Genomic DNA, 20,355 nt, shown 5'->3' on the forward strand with positions numbered 1-20,355 from the left:
GCAGAACCCTCAGACAATCCTACAATCTCATCATCTCTCTGAAGAGTTCGCAACAAGGGGTCCAAATACAACAAGAAGAGCAGCGGAGATAATGGGCATCCCTGGCGTGTCCCCCTGCCCACAAGGAAGCCAGGAGAGCGCACCCCATTAACTAAAATCGAGGCAGTGGGATCTGTGTAGAGCGGTCGGAGCAAGGCCAGGTAACTGTCCGGAAGTCCTATATGTCGTAATACCTGAAATAAATAATGCCACTGAACCTTGTCAAAGGCCTTTGCCGCGTCCAATCCGACAAGCAAACCCGGACATTGAGTATGTTGTGCCCTTGAGAACGCCATCAACACTCTCCGAACGTTCAAAACCGAGTGCCGCTCCCGAACGAAACCCACCTGCTCTGGCACTATGACGGAAGGCAGCAAAGGTGCTAACCTGTCTGCCAGCACTCGAGCTAAGATTTTTATGTCAACGTTCAAGAGCGATATCGGCCGGTAGGATTCGATCTCAGTGGGCGGTTTAGATGGCTTTGGAATCAGAGTGATAAGAGCGTCATTCGCATAACAGGGAAATGCACCGCAGTCGCGAACTGCCGAGTAATAATTCAGCAAGGGCTCCCCCAGGACCGACGATAAGATCTTATAGAACTCCGGAGAATAACCATCCGGCCCCGGAGCCGTGCAAGTCTTCAATGTTTGTATTGCTCGCAACACCTCTTGAGTGTGTAGGGGTCTATCTAATCGAGATTTCTGGGCTGGCGATAATTTGGGCATCCCCGCATCTTCCAAGTAATCACTCACATCAGGACCCATATAGGGACCCGGGGAAGCATAAAAGGCCTCAAAATAATTTTTGAAACTATCTGCAATTGCCACTGCCGAGGTCAATATGTTCCCCGAGGCCTCTCGGATCATAGGAATATATCTAGAACCCGACCAACTTTTAGTTACTGATGCTAGCAACCTCCCCGCCTTATTCCCGTGTTTGTAAAATTGAAACTTTCTATAGAATAACAACTTTTTTGTGCGTTCATGGATAAGGGTATTCAACTCAGCCAAAACCGTTTTATACATATCGTTAGTGGCCACCGACGGGGCATTCAGCAGTTCACGTTTCAACTGCCGCGAATGACGCTCAAGTTGTACAATGCGATGTGCAATACGTCTTGTTCTAGAAGCAACGTAAGCTATAATATCGCCACGCAACACCGCTTTAGCAGCGTCCCAAAATAAAATAGGTTGTTCTATGTGTTGTGCATTGAAGGAACAATAAGCCTCCCATTTGGTCATTAGAAATTCCCGAAAATGAGTGTCCTCATGTAAGTACGCAGGAAATCGCCATCCCGCCCCCGAACTCACAGGGCCCCCCACTGCAACATCAAGCCAAATCATGTGGTGATCCGACACCTCAAGAGGGCCAATGGTAGCCTCCGAGACTTGAGCAAACAGTGTCTCAGATAAAAGCGCATAATCAATTCTGGAGAAAGAACCATGGGCTCTGGACTGGTGAGTGTAATCTCTTTCCGTGGGGTGCAATAGCCGCCAAGGATCCACCAGTCCCAGGGCTCGACAAAGATAGGGAATTCCCCTATTCTGCCTCCCAGACGAAATCCCCAAACCCCCAGAGCGATCCACGCCCGGGTCCATTACCTGATTCAAGTCACCCACTACAATCAGGGGACAGTCTGAATCCTGCAAACAGATATTAACCAAGTTTTGAAAAAAGGAATGTTGATATTTGTTAGGGCCATATCCCACCAAAATCCGAAAGGGCCCTCCAGGTCCAACCACCCGCACCAAAAGGTAACGACCCTGAGTGTCACGCCTCAGAACCTGGACTGTACACTGCAAGCCCCTCCTAAATAGAATCGCCACACCCGCCCTTTTCCCAGGGGAGGAGGCATAATGCAATTCCCCAACCCAACCCCGGCGCAATTTCTGGTGTTCTATATCCGTAAGTCTAGTCTCCTGCAGACACGCTATGTCTGCCGAGTGGTGTTTCAGTTGAGACAAAATTTTTGTGCGTTTGGCAGGGGAAGTAATGCCCGATACATTCCAGGAAAGTATACGCAACTTCCGGTCACCCATCAGAGGCCCACACCAGACTCACCACAGCTAGCAAAGGTTTCTAGGAAATAGAGTCCCAGGGCGCCCAGCCCCACCCCAAGACTCACACTCACACGCCATGCAGACATCCACACCAGTTTGAAAGAACATGACCCATGACAACCCTGAAAGAGAAAGACAAAATGAACTAATAACTGTGCTGCTGCCACCCAGGACCCCCCCTCTCCCCAAATCCCCCCAACTGCCCCAATCTTCTCCCACATGTGGGAGCTAAGAGGTCACCTAAGACGTCCCGTCCAGGGCCGCCCCGCCCCATCAGAGTATGTGCCCCTAAGGGCCCAGAAGACAATGTCCCCCTGTGAACGAACCCAACCTAGCAAATGTCACAAACAAACCACCCAGCAGAACTAACATCAGAGCAATCAGTCTGCTCCCGAGTCCGGGTTACCAAGAAGCTTGATAAATGCAGCCGCCTCATCCGGTGAATGAAAGGATTTCCAGATCCCATTTCGCTGGATCCGCAATATTGCTGGGTAGTTGAATTGGAATCTCTGTTTAAGCTCCGATAATTGTGCACACAATGAATAAAAAGGCTTCCTCCTCTCCTGCAGGGCCATGGAGTAATCTTGACTAATGCGAATCGGTGTGCCAGCATATTTCAGAGTGTCTTTCTTGTTTCTGTATTGTTGAAGTATCTCCACTTTGTGCCTGTAGTTTAAGAGCTTTAGGATGACCACACGTGGTCTGGTTTCCAGGCCAGGGCGAGGGCCCAGACGATGCGCTCTTTCAATGCGCACAGGCCCCGCAGCAGAAGAGAGCAGCAGCTCCTCTCGCAGCCATCCCTCCAGCAAGTCCGGCAGCGAGCGATCTGGGATTGTTTCCGGGACACCCAGCAGGCGCAGGTTCGAGCGACGGGACCGGTTTTCCAGGTCATCCAATTTATCAGCCTGGGCTCGAACCTGCGCCTGCAATGCAAGGATATCAGCACTCTGGGTGGTACCTGTGTCTTCCAGGGAAGATACCCGCTGCTCGAGCTCCGTTGTGCGTGCCGACGCTGTTTCCAGCAGCGTCTCGATATTAGCTATCTGCGCCGTTATTACTTCTAATTTTGGTCCCAGGACCTGGGCAAGAGCTTCTTTGATGTCGCCCAACGCGGCTTCTGTGAGGCTCGAGACCGCCGCCGCGGGGCTCGCCGCCATTTTAGAGTCACCAGGCCGCACCCGATCACGATCCTTGCGCGCCGATTTAGCCTGCATGAGATCCCTGGATCTGGTAAGATATTTTTCCATGCACCGGCGCTAACACAATCTGCAGCGTGCGCGCGAAGAGCGGGGTTCGTTTATCTGCTTTTAGGCAAAAGTCGGCAGGGCAGCCCCGGAGCGAGCGAGGAGACGTCCTCACGCGCTCATGACACCACGTGACGTCCCTCTTCTGCTTGTTTTAGTCATCTTCTCTCTTAAAGTGCTTGTTTTGTAGTATACTATGAACATTTTGACATAATTGATTAAATTCCTCTCCATTGCATTCCCTAGAGGATATGCCCCCTTCTTCCTCCTTTGTTCTTGAACTTAAGTGGGGGAAGAAGTGGGGAGGAGCGTGGTCACTTATCTCTGAAAAAGATCACTAATAGCCATTGTGTAAGCATTTTATATACTGTCATTTGTTGCCTTATAGGGATGGAAAAACGCTGTCATGTAGAAACTAAATAAAATTTAAACAGTTGGACTCGGGCCATAATTCTGTTATTATTATACAAATGGAGCCCTATTTTCTTATTTATTTTGATTTAATATACTGCCCTTACTGTGAACATCACTAAGCAGTTTTTATAATAAAATCAATAAAAAGAAATATATAGAAAAGAAACTGTAGTAAGTAAGTAAGTAGCATTCATACAACATTTATAAAAACAAGAGAATGAGAGGCAAAAAGCATCTAAAAACAAAAGAAATTGGGTATAACAAAACCATATACAACAGTAGGTCCCTAAATGACTTTCTGAATAAGAAAGATTTTAGGCATGTTTGAAATTTGGGATAGGAGTGTTCTAGGCAAATGAGTAGAAAGGGTGTTTCAAAGGGCGGGCGCAAGATAATAAAATACACCTAATTGGTTTAAGTTGATTTAAATGTGTAATTGGTCAGACTTCTATTTAATCTTGATGCGTGTGTTTGTTTTTTTCAGAGGCGGCCTCCAGATAATTCTTTTTATGTAAGAACATGTAACAAAAATCCAAAGAAAACAAAATGGTGGTATCATGGTAAGTATGTTTGCTTCATAGAGAAAACACTTTACTTGGAGACACCTGTTTAAGGCTTGGCTATTGCATTACTGCATATTAACATAGGATTTTTAATAGAAATGTGTTTGTATGGAGGTGGTCAGTGTCCAAAATTGTTACTGTTATCAAGTGCAGTTAATGATTAAAACTTTTAATTTTCTTTTCTGTTTTCCTTAATGAATGAACTGTAATTCTCTGGCTGAAATTAAAAAAACACTTCATACTGACAAATTGCTTCAGTTCATGCACAGTTTGACTAAGAGCAGTTTTCCAGAAAATAGTCACTGTTATAACTACCATAACCAGGCTTTACAATAGATATCCAACAAACAACAGGATGGTTGGATATGCTGGAGTGAGCTTGGAGGGCAACTTCAGCAGTTCGAACCTAGGACAATACCAGGTGGACTTTAGTCTATACCCCAGAAATACAGTTATATGAAATATTCAGTTCTTTCTTAAGAAATGTCCACATATTGATGTCAAATCTTTTATTTATCTCTGGAAAAGAAAGTGATGTAATTGCAGGTAAACATAAAAACTTTGCCTTGATATACTCATGAAACAAAAGATAACCACAAAAATGTGCATTCAAACTGAGGAATAAATTAGGACACCCTGCACCCTATTAACTAGTGTTACCCCCATTGGCTGAAATAACTGCAATGAGACGCTCTTGTAGCCATCTACCAGTCTCTGACATCGCTCTGAGGAAAGTTTGGCCCACTCCTCAATGCAGAATTCTTTCAGCTATGAGATGTTTGAGGGGTTTATTGCATGTACAGACTGTTTCAACCCTACGACATCTCAATGGGATTAAGATCAGAGCTTTGAGTCGGCCACTCCAGGTCTCTCCATTTCTTAGTTTTCAGCCAGTCCTTGGTGGTTTTACTGGTATGTTTTGGTCATTGTCATGTTGCAAGGTCCAGTTCTTCTTCAGCTTTAATTTTCAAACAGATGGTCTTGCATGTTTCTCAAGCACCCTCTGATACACGGTAGAATTCACGGTGGATTCTGTGATGGTGAGCTGGCCAGGTCCTGCTGCAGCAAAGCATCCCCAAACCATGACAATTCCACCTCCATGTTTCACAGTTCGTATGAGGTTCTTTTCCTGGAATGCTGTATTTGGTGTATGCCAAACGTGTCCTCTTTTCTGATGTCCAAATAATTCAATTTTAGACTCATCTTTCCATAGAGCACTATTCCAGAAGTCCTGGTGTTTATCTACTTTCTCTCTGGCAAACTTCAGTCTGGCCTTGATGTTTCTCTTAGAGAGCAAAGGTTTCCTCCTTGCACATCTCCCATGCAAGTTAAATTTGTGCAGTCTCTTTCTGGTTGTAGAGGCATGCACTTTTACATCAACAGTAGCAAGAGCCTGATGTGGGTCCTGTGATGACATTTTAAGGTTTTTGGAGACTTCTTTTAGCATCTTGCAGTCTGCTCTGGGGGTCAACTTGCTTGGACAGCCAGACCTGGGCATGTTGGCAGTTATTTGGAAAGTCCTCCACTTGTACACTATTTTCCGGACCGTGGAATGGCTAATGTCAAATTCTTTCAAGATTTTTTTTAAATCCCTTACCAGACTTATAAGCTGCTACAATCTTCTTTCTGAAGGCCTCAGACAGCTCTTTTGATCTCACCATAGTGTTCACTCTCACCACAGCTGTCATGAGTACACCAAACTAAATAGTTGAGGTTTAAGTAGGGCAAATGTCCTTCAAAATGCTGAGTAATGATGTTCTAATCATGTGCACCTGATGTGATACACCTGTGTGTGATTTGAGCCACTTTAAATGGGAGGATATGTGGGGGTGTCCTAATTTATTCCTCAGTTAGAATACACATTTTTGTGGATACCTTTTGTTTCATGAGTAAATCAAGGAAAAGTTTTGTTGTTTACCTGCAATTAATCACTTTCTTTTCCAGAGATAAATAACAAAAACAAAGATTTAACATTGATATGTGAACATTTCTTAAGAAAGAACTGAATATTTCATGGGGTGTCCTAATTTTTTTCACATGACTGTATATGGCAGTACAGTAGGTTTTGGTGGGCTCACATTTTCCACCATAACTGTAGTGAGTAGAGTAGCTTATGGGCCTAGGTCCTCCTCTCTATGGTTCACTGGCTTACCCACCAGGCTACTTAAGACACCTGTGTGCTGCTCTACTAGGCTTTCCCATACCAGGTGCTGCTGTTCTAGAGACAGTTATGTACTGTTTCATTTACAACTTGGGGGGGGGGGGCATACGTTCATCTCTCCAGTGGTCATCTGGTACCTTTATGGTCCTTATTCACTTTTAAAATAGGTCTAACTCCAAACATCTAAATGACACACTGGACGTCTTGAAAAAACTTTGATTATTCCTGCAAGATGACCAAATGCTAAGCCCACCCAAATCATTGCTCTTATATGCTCCCTTAACATTTAGATGTCCTGGAGGGTGAATGCCCTTCAGTATGTCTAAAACAATTAGTTTAAAAAATTGGCACTTGGACGTTTTGGCAATTAAAACGTCCAAGTGCCGGTTTATGTCATTTGTTGGACATTTTTCTCTTTTGAAAATGAGCCCCAAGGTCTCCATAGGCATTAGGATTAATCAGGCACAAAGACCCAGTGCGATCTAGATTGCATCCTGAAAGACAACTACCGGTAGGTACAACACTAATGATACCTACAATCCACTACCTTTTGAAAATGTTATTTGTAAATCAAAGTTTACTGAAATATCTGTTTAAGGATGTACTTCGTTTTTTATCATTGACTGTAGGTATAATCAATGTTTTATCATTTACTGTATGCATATAATATGCTTTCTGTTACATCCCTTCCGGATTCCATACGCTAGGTGTTCATCCTAACCTGCAATCTGGGAGTTGCAGAAATCCAAACACTTTTCTGAACACATACTACACTCCCTTAGCCTGAGAGCTAGTAAACATACAGTTACAGTTTCTGCAAGCAATCCGTGCAGAAGTCTTTTGCAGTAGCTCTGCTTCTTTTCTTGTTGTTGTTTTTTTTGCTTAAAGTTTGCTTCCTTGGTGGCTTTAGTGCCTTGAGACCCCTTCCTGGTGGTCCCCTGTCAGAGGAATGGACGCAGTCCCGCGGTACCATACTGCTGCTTCAAAGAGAAACTCTTGTGGATCTGTGGAGCCAGCCTGCTATGTGTCACCCTTCCCAAACTCGGGGTCCCTTCCCCTGGGAGTTTGCTTGCCTGCTGACCTTGTCACAGGTTTTAAGCATAGGCTGTATGTATCTGGAGGAAAATCCACCTGGGTTTCAAGGTGCATGCTGCCTTTCCCGCCTCCGACTGCGTGGCGAGGATCTGTGGGCGGCGGAGGTCATAGTCGGTGTCCGGCCGGCTGTCAGTCCGAAGATCTTCAGCTGTAGTCATTTGGAGACATTTCTGAGGCAGAAAATCCTTTCCTTCCATTCAGTTGCTGTTACAGAACTGTGAGTAACCCGCCATTATTTCCTATGGGAACTTAGGGGTGGCTTGTGGATTGCATCGCTATTTTTTATTTTGTGTTTTGTTTTTGGCGCAAATTTGTGACAGCAGCCATTTTGAATTTTTAAAACAATCTTTTTTTCTAACCTTTAATTTCTGCCTCAAAAGCCCCTCAATTTGCTACAAAATTGTTTGGAATAAACTCTGTAGCCCCTAATCTGCTGGATGTGTGCAGTGATTGCGCCAGTTCAGCGACCGTATACCATGTGCTGTAGCATGCAGGGAGAGAGGGTGGGAGCCTTGGAATTCACCTCTTCCACATACTCTAGGGCTGCGGAGGTAGACTAGGTCCGTGCCTTGAGGAAAAAATATCACAAAGTGGTCCTTCTGGAGTCTGACGCCAAACGCCTGTGTTTTGAGTCTAGAGACTCTTTTGATGCGACGTGTGTGTCTCAACAGATCCCTGCCATGGTTGCGAGGTATGACATTTCATCGGAAATTATTCGACCTTTCTGGACAGCGTATTCTTCGGATCTAGCTTGTTCAACAGGGCTGGTGGATGCGTTGGGGCCTTCTAGGCCAGTTGCGCCAGTGGCGCAGTTTCCTGTTCAAGAATCCTCATCCTGCAGTAGCAGACCTCGATTGCAGTAGTTGCCATTCAGATATTATGCCCCTGCTATCTCCTGACTCTGCTTTTATTTTGGATTCAGCCTATATTCTTTCTGGGACGGTCATTTTGGCTGCCCTGGATTTGGATGATGACCCTTCTGTACGCAGATAAGCATGGTTCTATCCATCTTTTCCTTGCTGCTGTTTTGAAAGAGCTCAAATTGGATCCCCTACCTTCCACTTCAGGCTTTGGTCATGGACTGCTCTAATGTACTTTTTTTCCCCTTTTTCCATCCCATCCACAGCTTCTTAGGCTGATTATGGCATGGTGGGACACTCCATAGAGCTCTTTCCGGCTTTCTAATGCTGTGCTTAGCTTTCTCCACTGGCACCTGATTTCAGCAAGATTGTGATCAGCCTAAAGTAGATTCCGCTGTAGCGCATGTTATCAGGCGCACAGCCCTCCCTCGGGGGAGTGATGCTTAAGGATTCTCTGCATCACAGGGTGGACATTATGTTGGGAAAAGCTTTTTGCAGTGGCATCTTTAAGTTTCAAAGCGGCAGCAGCCACTTCCCTTCCAGCACGAGCCTGTCATTCAAGACTGTGCGGTGCGTCCCCTGTGAAGATGCATGCCTGTCCTCCACTGGTGATGTATGATGTGGATTATGTGTTGGACCCCTTTTATGATCTCATTCAAGTTCCTAATGCGGTCTCTGCTTTGGCAGTGTCTGCGCGCTGAATCCTTCGGATCTGTCTTTGGGCAGGGGACACTGCCTCACAAGTCTCTTTGAGCAGACTACATTTCCAGGGCCAGTTTCCTTTTGGTAGAGGTCTAGATGACCTCCTCGCCGGTGTGGCCAATCACTGTCCTAAGTCTCTCCCTGTGAGAAAGTTTCGCTGGACATCGAGAAGGGATTGTAGTGCCTTTTGTTCCTTTCACAGGTATTGTCAAGGATTCGCCGGTTCTTCCTCCCAGAGATGTTCACATGCCCCATTCCAACAGTTCCAGTTCCAGGCATCCTCAGGCCTCAGGATTCTGTGCAGCAACTGCACCTACAATATCCGATGATGCTGGGGATCAGGTGGGGCTCCCTCATATCGGAGGCCGACTTTTCAGTTTTATCTGGTGTGGATTCAAATTTCCTTTGATCAGTTGGATGCTGGACATCATTCAAGAGGGGCACAAGTTAGACCCCTTTTACCTGCCTCTGGATTTGTTTCTGGACTCCGGCAGGTTGGCTGGACCAGGAGTCCAGGACCAGGTGGTTTTACCACATCTCTTAAGACATCAGAATGATGATACCCATTCCAGAACATGAATCGGGCTTCGGCAGCTACTCCTTCCATTCTGGCTCTATATTTGGTCACGGGATTACGGAGATGGCATAGCTGGCATAGTTGGATGGCAGTAGGGGTCTCTGTAGGGCAGTCATATTGCATGGATAGCTGCGATCATCTCCAGATAAGTTAATTCATCCTTTGAATTATGGATTAAACTTTTATAATTGATTTTTCCCTTTTTCGAGGGAACAAAGCGACACATATATCGAATGATTGAAAGTTTTTGTATTGCACACAGCACTTTTTGACAATTCACAGATTCTTATATTTATTTTTTTTAAATGTTGGTGAATATATGTGATGTTTTTGGGTAATACCCACAATGTGCTTTGCAGTGCATGTTGTCTGTGGGATATACCAGGGTGAAAACCCTAAGTGATTACAGAGGTTGTTCCTCAGAAACTGATTATTCACCTTCATTTGTTCAAACAAATAATTAAAGATTAACATGAGGTGCTGTGAGCAATGCTATAATTTAGGAGCAGGTCTCTTTTTGTGGACATTTATATCTTTCGATCTCCTTTAACATTCATCAGAGGTTTTGTGATAATTTGGATTTCTACATTCGGTCAACCACTTCTTGTGGATTCTTCATTTCTGCATGAAAAGAGCACACAGTGATAGCTGCTGTCTCTACATGAGTGTTTCTGGCATCCTTGGATTTCTCAGAGGCTTTAATCCATTTTCTGATCTATCCGGAGCATCGCAAGTTTCTGCATTTTCTTTCCTGTTCTGCACCAGCATTTCCAGTTCTTAGCTCTGCCCGTTGGCCTAGCAACAGGCGCCCCACACTTTCACCAAGTTGCTAGTAGTTCCAGACTGGCCTCATTGCCCATGGTGTGCAGATCTCATCCATCATCAGCAGGACGTGAAACTCCAGCTCCATCGATACCTTCTCTGTCAGGGGCCAGTGCCCATGGAGAATCCATGGTACTTTGGTCTTATGGCATGGCTTTTGAGCACTCAGCCTTGATGAAGCATGGTTTTCAGATGTAGTTCTCATGACTCTGTTGTACTCGAGGAAACCCTCTACTGAGGCTTCTTATGCTAAAATGGTCCTAGTTTTTCTTCAGGCAGGCCTGTACACAAAAAAAAGTTTCACTGTGGTCTCCCTTGAAGTTCAGGTGGAAGGCCTTTCATGTTAGCGCGTGGAGGCACTAGTTCGCTTACTACTTATCCAGATGTGTCCAGGTTTCTGAGAGGGGCAATTCATTTGCAACCTCCCTTGCTTCTTCTTTCCATTCGTGGAATCTTTACATTGTTTTGTAGGGCCTTAAGGAGGCTCCATTCAAACTACTGAAGGATGCTTCTCTTCTGGATCTAACAGTCAAGACTGTCTTTCTGGTCACCATTGTCTCGGCATGGCGCGTATCGGAGCTTCAAGCTCTTTCGTGCAGGAAGACTTTCTCCATATTAAGAATGCAGTTGTCCTTATTGTACCACCTTTTCTGCCAAAGGTGGTTATCAACCTTCAGGAGGTTCATTTACCTGCATTTCGTTCCATAGGTTCGGAGAGCAAAGACCGGATCTTACGCAAGTTGAATGTCCAGTGAGTCTTGCTCCACTATTTGGAGAGGACTACTGCTTTCTGGTGGTCTGATCACCTTTTTTCTCCTGAATGCTGCGCCTCACCGTGATTGGCCAGTGTTCAAGTCCTCAATCACTTGATGGATTTGAATGGACATTTCCGCAACTTACTTCACCCACGGCAAACAGCCGCCAATTTCGCTTATGGCTCTCTCGCCTGGAAGTGTGGCTACATCATGGGCGGAGTTTCGCATGATTCTTCCTGATGAACTTTGCAGGGTGGCTACTTGGTCCTTTCTTCATACTTTTACCCATTTTTACTGAGTGGCTGTGGCGGCTCTTTCTGATTCTGGTTTTGGGACCTCGGTGTTGAGGACAGACTCTTTGCTTTGGTACGTTACCTAGCGTATGGAATCCGGAAGGGATGTAACAGAATGGAAGGTTAGGTTTCTACCTTCGATAATCTTCTTTCTGTTATTCCCTGTAGGATTCCATATGACCCACCCTTTCTGTATGCACTCAGTTGTTGAATAGCCTGCTTTTTTCTGCCTGAATTGTTCTCCTTGCAGGCTTGACGTCTTTCCAGCCAGCTGACAGATCTTGTGCAGTTTTCCACTTCTGTGAGTGTGCTTTCCTGAAGGCTGTCTCCTGTGGGTACTTGTTGCATGCAGCAGGTTAGTTCTACATTGTTCCTTAATGTTTTGCTGGATTGCCTTGGTGCCTGTTTATTACTTGTTTTGTGTTTTGCAGAGCAAATTAGACTTTGTTGGTGTTACTAAGGATCTTCCCCTGTGCCCCTTTGTCATGGATTTGTTCAGGTATGTTACTTGGCTTTGGGGAATGGAGCACATGCTCAGAAAAGTGTTTGGATTTCTGCAGCTCCTGGATTGTGGGTTGGGATTGAACACCTAGTATATGAAATTCTTCAGGGACTAACAGAAGATTATAGAAGGTAGAAATCTAATCTTCCATTGTAATGGTGGTATGTATACAAGTCTGTGTAAAGTGTATGCAATCTGTAACCTGCCTAGAACTCCGCTCTGAGATGATTTGGCAGGATATAAGGCCACATATTATATGACATAACATAATATGTAAGAGTCGATAAACAAGAGCTATCATCCCTATAGCTGGGGTTCTGCTACAGCATGCATAGGAACCTTACCATTAGCCATGAAATTATTACTCAGACAATGTCAACTGAGAGGGAGCGAAGAAAATATAGGTTTGAAAGTCACAGTATATATTTAACCACACATTTGCATGGGAATTTCAAAAGAACAATTCACCCAAAGCTAAAACCCTGTGTCACATCAAAACATAAGAACATAAGCAGTGCCTCTGCTGGGTCAGACCAGAGGTCCATCATGCCCAGCAGTCCGCTCACGCAGCGGCCCATTAAGTCCAGGACCTGTATAGTAATCCTCTATCTATACCCTTCTATCCCTTTTTCCTTCAGGAAATCATCCAATCCCTTCTTGAACCCTGATACCGTACACTGTCCTATCACACCCTCTGGAAGCGCATTCCAGGTGTCCACCACTCTTTGTGTGAAGAAGAACTTCCTATCATTGGTTCTGAATCTGTTCCCTCTTAATTTTTCTGAATGCCCTCTTGTTCTCGTAGTTTTCGAAAGTTTGAAGAACCTGTCCCTCTCCACTTTCTCTATGCCCTTCATGATCTTGTAAGTCTCTAACATGTCACCTCTAAGCCTCCGCTTTTTCAGGGAAAAGAGCCCCAGTTTCTCTAATCTTTCAGCATATGAAAGGTTTTCCATACCTTTATCAATTGTGTTGCTCTTTTCTGAACCCTCTCGAGTATCGCCATATCCTTCATAAGGTACGGCGACCAGTACTCCAGATGCGGGCGCACCATCGTCCAATACAATGGCAGGATGACCTCTTTTGTTCTGGTTGTAATACTTTTCTTGATAATACCTAGCATTCTATTTGCCTTCTTAGAGGCCGCTGCGCACTGTGCCGATGGCTTCATTGTGTTGTCCACTATTACCCCCAAGTCCTTTTCTTGGGTATTTTCATCCATTACCAGCCCTCCCATCGTATAGCTGTACTTCGGGTTTCCATTTCCTACATGCAAGACTTTACATTCCTCTACATTAAACTTCATCTGCCATCTCGTCGCCCACTCTTCTAATTTGTTCAGGTCCCTTTGTAAATCTTCACAGTCCTCTTTAGTCCCAACTCCACTAAATAGTTTGGTGTCGTCTGCAAATTTTATTACTTTGCACTTCATCCCTGTTTCTAGATCATTTATAAATACATTGAACAGCAGCGGCCCAAGTACCGACCCCTGCGAAACACCACTCATGACCCTTCTCCACTCATGGCCCTTCACTCCTACCCTTTGCTTCCTACCCGCCAACCAATTTTTGATCCATCTATGTACGTCTCCTTCCAAAGGCTTTTTGGAAATCTAAGTAAACGATGTCTATGGGGTCCCCTTTGTCCATTTGTTTGTTAATTCCTTCGAAGAAGTGCAATAAGTTTGTTAGGCACAATCTTCCCGTACAGAAGCCATGCTGGCTTGTTTTCATCAGTTTATTTCTTTCTAGATTTTCATCGATGTTGTCTTTTATCAGCGCTTCCACCATCTTCCCCATTTGTTTGGCTTTTACAATATCTGGAAATACTTGTACTTTTAAAGAACAAGAATGATATTTAAACTATAATCCCAAGATCCAATCCCTATCGTAATCTATATATATAAAATCGGAGGTATGTTTGTGTGTATGTATGTGTGTGTGTATGTGCCGCGATCACGCAAAAACGGCTTGACCGATTTGAACGAAACTTGGTATGCAGATCCCTCACTACCTGGGGTGATATGTTCTGGGGGTCTCGCGGCCCACCTGCACACGTGAGCGGAGCTACAAACAGAAAATCAGATTTCACCCATTAATGTCAATGGAATAAATGTAAAAAACTGCCAACGCAAAAACGGCTTGCTCGATTTGAACGAAACTTGGTATGCAGATCCCTCACTACCTGGGGTGATATGTTCTGGGGGTCTCGCGGCCCACCTGCACACGTGGGCGGAGCTACAAACAGAAAATCAGATTTCACCCATTCATGTCAATGGAAAAAATGTAAAAAGCTGCCAACGCAAAAACGGCTTGCCCGATTTGAACGAAACTTGGTATGCAGATCCCTCACTACCTGGGGTGATATGTTCTGGGGGTCTCGCGGCCCACCTGCACACGTGGGTGGAGCTACAAACTGAAAATCAGATTTCACCCATTCATGTCAATGGCAAAAATGTAAAAAGCTGCCAACGCAAAAACGGCTTGCCCAATTTGAACTAAACTTGGTATGCAGATCCCTCACTACCTGGGGTGATATGTTCTGGGGGTCTCGCGGCCCACCTGCACACGTGGGCGGAGCTACAAATAGAAAATCAGATTTCACCCATTCATGTCAATGGAAAAATTGTAAAAAGCTGCCAACGCAAAAACGGCTTGCCCGATTTGAACAAAACTTGCAACACATCTTCCTTTTCAGTTTAAGAGCTTGCAAATTCCAGTGAGACTTGCATTCTCTATCACAATCAACAAATCACAGGGACAGACTATTACATACTATGGAGTGGATTTAAGATCCCCCTGTTTTTCCCATGGTCAACTCTATGTTGCTTGCTCAAGGGTGGGTTCACCCAAGAATTTATATGTTCTTGCTCCTGGAGGTGAAACTAAAAATGTTGTTTATAATCAAGTTTTGTGTTAGTTGTATTGTATTCATTTTGTCAAATATTTCACATTATAATTTGAATATTGTACTTTTTATAAAGCTGTAAACCCTTCCTGCTGCATTGTGGGATGCAGTGGGGAGGGGCCTTAGGCTTCTGGGCCATCCGGAATCTTAGGCCTGACTCCCAGTGCATTCTGGGATGCGCTGGGAGTTGCCTAAGATTCCGATTGGCCCCTCCTCGGTGCATCCCATGACGCACTGGGGAGGGGAAGGCCCGCCATTTTGGTGAAGGTGGGCCTGCCGGCCGGAGGCTAGAAAGGTCCCTCCAGCTGGCCAACTACAAAAGAAACATAGAAGATGACGGCAGAAAAGGGCTACAGCCCATCAAGTCTGCCCACTCTGCTTACCCACCCCCTGTCTATGCCCTAATGACCCAATTTCCTTATCTTGACCCTTGTAGGGATCCCACATGGGTATCCCATTTATTCTTAAAGTCTGGCACGCTGTCTGCCTCGATCATCTGCACTGGAATGTTGTTCCAATGATCAACCACTCTCTCTGTGAAGAAATACTTTCTGGTGTCGCCATGAAATTTTCCGCCCCTGAGTTTGAGCGGGTGCCCTCTTGTGGCCGAGGGTCCCTTGAGAAAGAAAATATCATCTTCCACTTCGACACATCCCGTGAGGTACTTAAATGTTTCGATCATGTCTCCCCTCACCCTACGTTCCTCGAGAGTGTAGAGCTGCAATTTGTTCAGTCTCTCTTCATACGAGAGACCCTTGAGCCCCGAGATCATCCTGGTGGCCGTCCGCTGAACCGATTCAATTCTGCGCACATCTTTACTGTAATGTGGCCTCCAGAATTGCACACAGTACTCCAGATGAGGTCTCACCATGGCCCTGTACAACGGCATTATGACTTCAGGCTTTCGGCTGACGAAACTTCTATTGATACAACCCAATATCTGCCTTGCCTTAGATGAAGCCTTCTCCACTTGATTGGCAGTTTTCATGTCTGCACTGATGATTACTCCTAAATCTCGTTCTGCTGAAGTCCTAGTTAAAGTTTCTCCGTTCAAGAAGTATGTCCTGCATGGATTTCCGCTTCCGAGGTGCATGACCTTACATTTCTTAGCATTGAAGCTTAGCTGCCTGGTTGAGGACCAACTTTCCAATGTAAGCAGGTCCTGCGCCATATAATTCTGTAAACTGCATTCACTTACTATATTACATAGTTTGGCGTCATCGGCGAATAGTGTTATTTTACCTTGAAGCCCTTGAGTCAGATCCCCTATGAATATGTTGAAAAGGAGTGGATCCAGGACCGAGCCCTGCTGCACTCCACTGGTCACCGCCGATGTTTTAGAGAGAGTACCATTAACCACCACCCTCTGAAGTCTGCCACTCAGCCAATCATTGACCCATGCAGTTAGTGTCTCTCCTAACCCCATCGATTCCATCTTGCTTAGGAGCCTGCGGTGTGGGACACTGTCAAAAGCTTTACTGAAGTCCAGGTACACAACATCCAAAGACTCTCCCAAGTCCAACTTTCCTGTTACCCAGTCAAAGAAGCTGATGAGATTGGATGGCAGGACCTACCCTTGGTGAATCCATGCTGACTGGGATCCCGAAGATTCCCTTCATTCAAGATCGTGTCCAATTTGCTTTTAATTAGTGTTTCCATGAGTTTGCACACTATTGATGTGAGACTCACCAGTCTATAATTCGCAGCCTCTGCCCTGCAACCCTTTTTATGCAGAGGAGCAACATTAGCTAATTTCCAGTCCAGGGGAACTTTCCCCTTACTTAGGGAGAGATTGAATAGCTCAGCCAACGGTTTTGCCAGGACATCGCTCAATTCTCTGAGCACTCTTGGGTGCAAATTGTCTGGTCACATGGCTTTGTTAACCTTGAGTCTTGCCAGTTCACTGTAAACTTCACCTGGTGTGAACTCAAAATTCTGAAACGGGTCTTCTGTGCTTTGTGTTGCCTTCAACTGCGGACCATGTCCCGGTGCCTCACAGGTGAAGACTGAGCAGAAGTATTCATTCAGTAGTTCGGCTTTATCGGAATCTGCTTCCACGTAACTTCCGTCCTGTCTTCTAAAGCGTACTATCCCGCCTGTGTTCCTTTTTCTGTCACTAATATACCTGAAGAAATATTTGTCCCCCTTTTTAATGTTTTTTGCCAGAATTTCTTCAACTCGAAGTTTTGCCTCCCTAACTGCCATTTTGACCGCTGTAGACCTGGTCCTATATTCTACCTTTGCCTCTCTTTTCTCCGTGCGCATGTAGGAGAGAAACGCTTTTTTCTTCTCCTTAATGAGGTGCGAGATCTCCGCGGTGAACCATTGGGGTTTATTGTTTCTTTGTCATTTATTTACTGATTTTATGAAGCGGCTAGTTGCTTCATGTATGGTTGATTTCAGTGTTAACTACTTAGCTTCTACATCGGGGGATTCAGGAGGGCTAGGTGGGGTGGGGGGGGTTCGGCTGGGGGGTGGGGGTCAGGCAGCCTACCTTGGCGGAGGGGTTCAGGGGTGTCTGGCAGGAGGTATTGGGCATCCCTCCTGCCAGGGAAGGTTGCGGGGGATTGGGGCAGATTCAGGCAGAAGGGATTGGGCATAGCTCCTGCCGGCGATCATTGCTGGGGGGAGGGTAGGAATGGGTTGCCTGGGCCACTGAATTGATTGCGGCAGCCGCATTGGAACTTATACTTGTTTTGACTTGGTCTATGTCAAAATGTATAAGTGCCATCCAGGCAACCTATTAAATTTTTTGATTATCACTGCCGGACAACTAAGTCTACCCATTTCTCCAAAAAAAAACCTTTTCGTTCTGGGCGCACAAAGGCAGTCAAAAGGCTTAAGCTGGTTTTAGATAACATCTAAAACCCTGTTTGATTATCAGTACTTGGACGACCTGTCTTTTTGATCATTCAAGTACCGATTTAGACGGGTTTTTAGACGTATTTTCAATTTAATTATGTACCTCATAGATTTCAACTGTATAATCCGTAATCATTTCTTTGCAATGCATATTTCCAACTTTTTAAAAGTCATGATTACATATGATCAAAGCCCCTGTAATATAGAGCAGTTCTTCCCAATCTTTTAATGGCTACTCCATAATTATAGCCAAATAAAATTGTATGATACTCCCCATCCCAAATACAGAATAATGATGCACCTATGAAGAACCAACCTAAATTGTGACCCCATAGGCAGGTTTTATGATCCCATTTGGGCTCCTGACCCACAGTTTGAGAACCTCTAATATAAAGGCAACAGTATATACAAAAGAGTGACTTTCTGTTTCTTTGATATACCTCTGTCCTTGATAAGCATCACAACAGTTTAATCCATTTTCTTGTTTCCTTTAAAGATGACACATGCTGATGATGGTTTTGTGATCTAGCAGAAGATAGTCCTACTGAATAAATGAGCACTTTGATCATTCAGTCTTTGAACTTTAACCTTTGACTGGAAGTGACCGGAAGACGTGGAAGACTACTTCCTTTTTACTGCATTTTTACTAGTGTGCTTTTTGGGGCACATGTTGATCGTTGGTTTAGTCCATGCAATTGATGTGCTTTTTATTAGTCATACTGTATTAATGCAGGTGTCAGGAAATTTCATAATAATTCCATTTTTCATTTTAAGCCTTTTTAAAGTTCCAGGACCTCCATGTATTGTGCAATAACAATTATTAATGCATGATAGGGTCTGTCATATGAGCTTTGAAAATGTACTGGGATTATGGACAAGGGATCCAACATTACTTTGAAAGCCACTCCAATCTTGTTCTATTAAAATTCTATGCACTCTGATCATGAAATCAGCAGCATGACTTAACATGCTTGGCTGAAGGACTGTAATACTCGATCTTTGCATATTTGTTGAATTGTTTCCATACTGTCAAACTTTTATTTTGGGGGGCATGTGGATGATTTCAAGTAATGTTGGAAAGCAAGTAGAATATCATATCCCAATGGTGAAATATAACTTTATGTATATAGTTATTTGTACCTCTGAAGTAATAGTATGAGCAATATGGGATATCCATTGTCTAATCAAGAAGACATGAAAAAGCTGTGTGATGTCTTGAAATGATCATCTAAATTTGTATACTTCAGAGCATTTTGCCAGATAGCCAATGTGCAGTGTAACTTCTGCTAGTCATCAGCATGAGCCCTACTGCCTATTAAAAAAAATCATTTATTTATGTTTGAAAAGAATCCATATACTATTGTTTGTGTTTGTTTGCAGTCACCTTTTTTGTTTTATTGTTATACTGTCATGTTTAAATACAAAATATTTTGATTGAAAAGCTTTGTCGGAAAACATTTCCTTGTAAATTATTTCTTAACATGTCATCACCTTGTCTTATAATCCTGTACAACAAAGAAAATACATTTACGACAGAGGCTTAATGTTTTGACAGGAAAATGTGGAGCTTTTATTTTACACTTCAGAAAAAATGTAAATGTATATTTTCTTAACCTGGATAAACTCTACTCCCATAGCAATTTTTCTTCCCTAGAAGCTTTATTTGAAATAAACTTTTAATGAAAAATTGTTTTTTAAAACTCTATAAATCAAATACTGACGTAAGATTTAACCAATGGGTAGTTCTTCCTTTATGTAATGTTTAAGGATATTTCAGTTATCTTTGTAGATATTGTAATTATATTTATAAATATATCACTTTTATTCTATAGTACATCTGTTCCAATGCTGATTTTACTGATGCACATTTAACAGTTATATGACTAAGTCTGTAAGTGCACTTCTGCATCAAGTTTTCACTTTGTTTTCCTTTGGTGGGGAGAGGGAGAGATGATCAGAATTTATTCTCTAAAGAACAGCAGGTTTACAAAACTCAAGTGAATGTATCTGTACCAAACAAAACATGAAATTTTCTGGAAAGGCTTCTTCCCATGCATAGCAGGTCGTGTGGCTCCTCTCACTTTTTTCTCTCTGCCATAAATTTTAAACATCTTGCAGTACTTCTTGAGGAATTTCCTCTTAACTTTCTTTTTTTTTTTTTTTTTAATTTCTCTTGGGGCTCCTTTTACAAAGCCGCGGTAGAAGTTTCTACCATGGACCGATGAGGTAAATGCTCTGATGCTCATAGGAATTCTATAAGCATTGGAGCATTTACCTCACCAACCCATGACCGCAGCTTTATAAAAGCCAGTATTAGTTTTTGGCAGAGTTAGGCAGGCTTTTTTTTCTTGTTGATTGCCTCACCGTTCTTGTGGCTTTTTTTTTTTTTTACTATTGTACATTGAATTATTTTTACTAGACTTGCTTTTCTGAAGTAGGCTCTGAAAAATGTAAGTCTATTTATAGTTATTCTGCATGCTATTTTAGATTCTTTAATTT

At 43.9% G+C, this 20,355-nt stretch overlaps 1 protein-coding gene across 5 annotated transcripts in view; it reads left to right on the forward strand.

The window, feature by feature from the left end:
- The window catches only part of UBE2W (ubiquitin conjugating enzyme E2 W), a 166,010-nt gene extending 146,518 nt beyond the window's left edge, over positions 1–19,492 (forward strand). For all 5 annotated transcript variants that reach the window (XM_033933316.1, XM_033933314.1, XM_033933315.1 and 2 more), the window contains 2 exons: positions 4,242–4,317; positions 18,353–19,492. In XM_033933316.1, coding sequence (XP_033789207.1) covers positions 4,242–4,317; positions 18,353–18,366 — 90 coding nt within the window. In that variant the 3' untranslated portion in view covers positions 18,367–19,492. The remainder of the gene's footprint in view (positions 1–4,241; positions 4,318–18,352) is intronic.
- Positions 19,493–20,355: the final 863 nt, after the last annotated feature.

This window comes from Geotrypetes seraphini, chromosome 2, assembly GCF_902459505.1.
Source record: "Geotrypetes seraphini chromosome 2, aGeoSer1.1, whole genome shotgun sequence".
In the NCBI taxonomy this organism is placed as follows: domain Eukaryota; kingdom Metazoa; phylum Chordata; class Amphibia; order Gymnophiona; family Dermophiidae; genus Geotrypetes; species Geotrypetes seraphini.